Genomic DNA, 3,670 nt, shown 5'->3' on the forward strand with positions numbered 1-3,670 from the left:
GCCTTTACGAGAAGTAAATCTGTGCCTTTCATGAAAAAAAAATGTATTTTTACTTTTTTTTGTGAGGCACAAGTGTGCCTATCGCAGAATCAAATATGTGTCTCTATGAAAGAAAAACTTTGTGTTTTTTTCCTTTTCCGAAAGACATGATCGAGCCTCTCGCGGAAGCAAATTCATGCCTCCACAAGATGTAAATATGTGCCCCTTGCACAAGAAAAGAACATCGTGTTTTCCTTTTTTTTGTGAGGCATGACTAGGCCTATCGAAAGCAAATCCGAGCCTCTTTGAAAAGTAAACTTGTGCCTCTCGCAGAGAAAAAGCACGTTCTTTCACACAAAAAAGTCAATTTTTTGTCCAAAATCAAGGAAGTCGAAAAGCCGAAAAACACCGTAAAAAATTATCTAAAGGCCGAAAACGCGTACACAAAAATAATAAAACAAATTCAAAGAAAACACCTACAACGCGACACATATCGTAGGCTAAGAGCGGGCCAAGTGGCTCGCTCTCAGTCCACCAAAAATGACCGTTGTGAAGGCTCCCGAAGGAGTACTCAATGATTAGTTGCTTTCGTAGCAAGCACTACCACGCATCGCCCGTAAGGCAACACATATTGGGCCATTCAGTAGCCCTGGCACGCCTACTGGCATTAAGTTACTTTTTTTTGTTTTTTATCCACATTTTTTCAATTTGTTTTAGATTCAAGGAGTATATATATTTCAAAAATTATTTTACATAAATTTTAGAAAATAATTAATCATAGATTTGGAAAATGTTAAACGTGTATACAAAAATATATTTTTGTATAAAAAATGTACTATATGACTCAAAAAAAGTAGAAAATGTTAATCATATGTATGAAAAATGTTTGTACATTGTAGAAAAATGTTAGTGTAATTTCAAAACAATGTTACATTAATAAAAGTTCACAAGTTCAAAAAATTTGTTCTGAACTTTTCAGAAAAATGTTTATACAATGTACAAAAAGGTTTACATAATCCAGAAAAACAAAACTTATCATCAGAAAACTGTTCCAATGTGTACTTAATTTTTTTAAGATGTATTTGAAAAATATGTTCAAGGCATGTTTTTGTAAAAATGTTAAAAAGAAAATGTATTTGCAAAATGTGAATTATTCATAGGGGAATCCTTCTGGCTTTCGGCCACGCGATGTAAGGCATCAAGGCCGAAACGCAGAGTGCAGAAAAGAACCCCAAAGAACCGGGCTCTTCTCCGAGCCCATTACACGCTTGGAACTACAGAGTTTCTATTCTTTTGTAGGGGGGATTACCCAACTATCACATCATCCTCAAATGAACACTGCTCCGTGCTCATGATCAAGTTTAGGTTAAACGAATGGCCTTGCTAGTGATGCTAAACAAGTTGCAGCTCTGAAGCGAGGCCACAATCAGAGCACAGCCCAAAGCACCAGCGGACGGAGCTAACAAGCAACAGAGTCAAATGCCAACCACTTGTAGTACACTACGATGGAAACGATGCTCCTCACCGACGGAGCAGGGGGGCAGGAATTCGGGATCACGCACAAGACATGGCTCATAAATACATGCCGGTGCCATTGTAGTCTCAGCTCATCCACAACGACTGTGGCGATTCCACAACCATAAAATTTTCCACACGCAACATCAGAGATGGTGATCTAATATATTACTACCTATTTTGCTCAATGTTCATGCTTCCAGACAACGATCTCTTCAGAGTTCCGATTCGAACGGACAATGGACAATTAGACGAAAGGATCATGGAGATTCAACAGGTGGTGATGAATAAGGAGAAACGGGAACGGGCACTAAATTAGCTGCTTGCTGAGCATTTCCTAGTTAAAAGATGAACCAACGTTGCTACCTAGGTACGGCTTCTCTGCCTCGAGCACAAGTCAAAAAATGAATCCATCCTCCTTCCTCTTCCTACTCCGAATCGCTCTCCATGCACAGCGCCTTCAGTCCTCTCGCCCTCTGCTGATTGAATTTGCGAGATATCAGCAATCGACAGTAACAATTCGATGATCCTAGATGTAACAAACTGTTCCAGTGTATGTTACTTGCAACCAAAGGGAAATGAGGAGATCTGGGGTACCTTTTTGGAGCTCTTCTTCTCTCTAACTTCATACCTCTCGTGCGACAAATCTGACAGCCACGCTCCCGGGCACACCGTCTATGGCCATACACAACAACGACCAACAAAACATTAGGGGTTAGGAAATGAGCAGGAACGCATCGTTGAAAGAAGAGAACTTCAGTTTATTTTCTGAAAGAAACATTACAACTTACAAGCAAGCACTTCTGCATCAGCTTGGGCCTCTTCTTCGGCCTCTGAGGGAGCTTGCAGCCCTTCATTGCCATGAAGTCCTCCTCTTTCTCCTTGTTCGACAACGAGATGAAGAACCTCGGCAGGGCAGCGGTGCCCTTCTCTTCCACTCCACCGCTGAAATCAAACCCATTCCCCTCAAAGGGAAATGGGGAGCCCCTGGTGGAGTAGTACCTGTCCTTCTCCGGTGAGAGGGACATCGACTGCCTGGCCTCACTCGCCTGTGCCTCGGACTTCCTGCTCGCAAGCAAATACCAGGGTCAGACATTTCTTGCAGGGCAAAGGAGAAGGGGTCTGTGCACGCATACTGAAATTACCTTCGGTGGAGAGTGCTCGGGCGGCGTGGTGACCGAAACTGTGCGACATCGCCTCCCAGAAGGGGCCGATTCACCCGGGGTATGGTGCGCCTGAGCGCATCCGACCGGGCTGGCGACGGCGAGCCGTCTTCGCGGGATTTGACGCAGCGAAGCCGCTTCCGGCTGCCCCATTGCAGGAACAGGTTTGGCTCGCCGGAGGGCTTTGACTCCTTGAACTCCTGGTCCATCTATATCCTGAAAAACAGCGAAGCCGTCAGCATGTAAATAAACCCTAATGAACTGCAGATCGGGATGAACTTCGTCAAAATGAGTTAGCAGTAGAGGAGACAAGCAAGCTCTAGATCCAACGGGTTCGGATAAACCGCTAAATCTTCTGTTGCGGAGTAGCAAGCGCTACAAGGATAGTTGGGCGTATCCTTCAGATCCAGCCCGACGGAGGCATCAGATCGAACATGGCCTCTGGAAGAACAGAGAAGGGGCTCAGGGGGGACAGAGGGAGGGGGAGGGGGAAGAGGTGGGCTTCAGCGTTCACCTTCTCGGTGCCTGCTGAGACGGCGGTGGAGCTCAGGAGCCGGGCTCCTGGCGGCTGAGGTAGCAGACGCGTTGGTGAAGTTCGGCGCGTGCAGGCTGGAGCTCCTGGCGGCGGTTGAGGTAGCAGAGGAGGTTCCCGGCGGAGAGGACGAGGAGGGAGTCGGCGGTGAGGACGGAGTTTCCGACGCAAGCGGAGAGGAGGCTGACGCGGGAGAAGGGGCGACGCGGCGCTGGACGGCGGACGGCGTGGTGGCGCTCGACGGTGTACGGCAGGCGGGCGCAGGGAGAGGCGCGGCAGATCTCGACGGTCGACGAGGCGATGCGGCGGGGAGAGGGGAAGTCGGCGGTGACGGCGGAGGTGGGGAGGGTGGAGCGAGGCGGCGGCGGCGGCGAGGGAGGTTGGGATTTTTTTGGGGGGGGAGGCGAGGCGGCTGGGAAGTTGCGGGGGGAGAAGGAGAATGGGGGTCAGCGTGAAGATGAAGGCGCTGCGCAGCGCGGGG

The 3,670-nt window shown here is 48.1% G+C and overlaps 1 protein-coding gene across 2 annotated transcripts; it reads right to left on the reverse strand.

Annotated features, from left to right (window-relative positions):
* Positions 1 to 1,624: 1,624 nt before the first annotated feature.
* LOC123452873 lies at positions 1,625 to 3,670 on the reverse strand. 2 transcript variants are annotated; one of them, XM_045129600.1, is made up of 5 exons: positions 3,172 to 3,670; positions 2,640 to 2,873; positions 2,286 to 2,559; positions 2,092 to 2,169; positions 1,625 to 1,973 (listed from the first exon to the last, which is right to left on the reverse strand). In XM_045129600.1, exons 2-5 carry the CDS (start codon positions 2,864 to 2,866, stop codon positions 1,923 to 1,925), a joined length of 630 nt encoding a protein of 209 aa, XP_044985535.1. In that variant the 5' UTR covers positions 2,867 to 2,873; positions 3,172 to 3,670; the 3' UTR covers positions 1,625 to 1,922. The 2 variants fall into 2 exon arrangements, with proteins under 2 accessions (XP_044985535.1, XP_044985536.1); XM_045129601.1 differs by having other exon boundaries at positions 1,625 to 1,970; positions 2,640 to 3,098.

Source organism: Hordeum vulgare, chromosome 5H (assembly GCF_904849725.1).
Source record: "Hordeum vulgare subsp. vulgare chromosome 5H, MorexV3_pseudomolecules_assembly, whole genome shotgun sequence".
Taxonomy (NCBI): Eukaryota; Viridiplantae; Streptophyta; class Magnoliopsida; order Poales; family Poaceae; genus Hordeum; species Hordeum vulgare.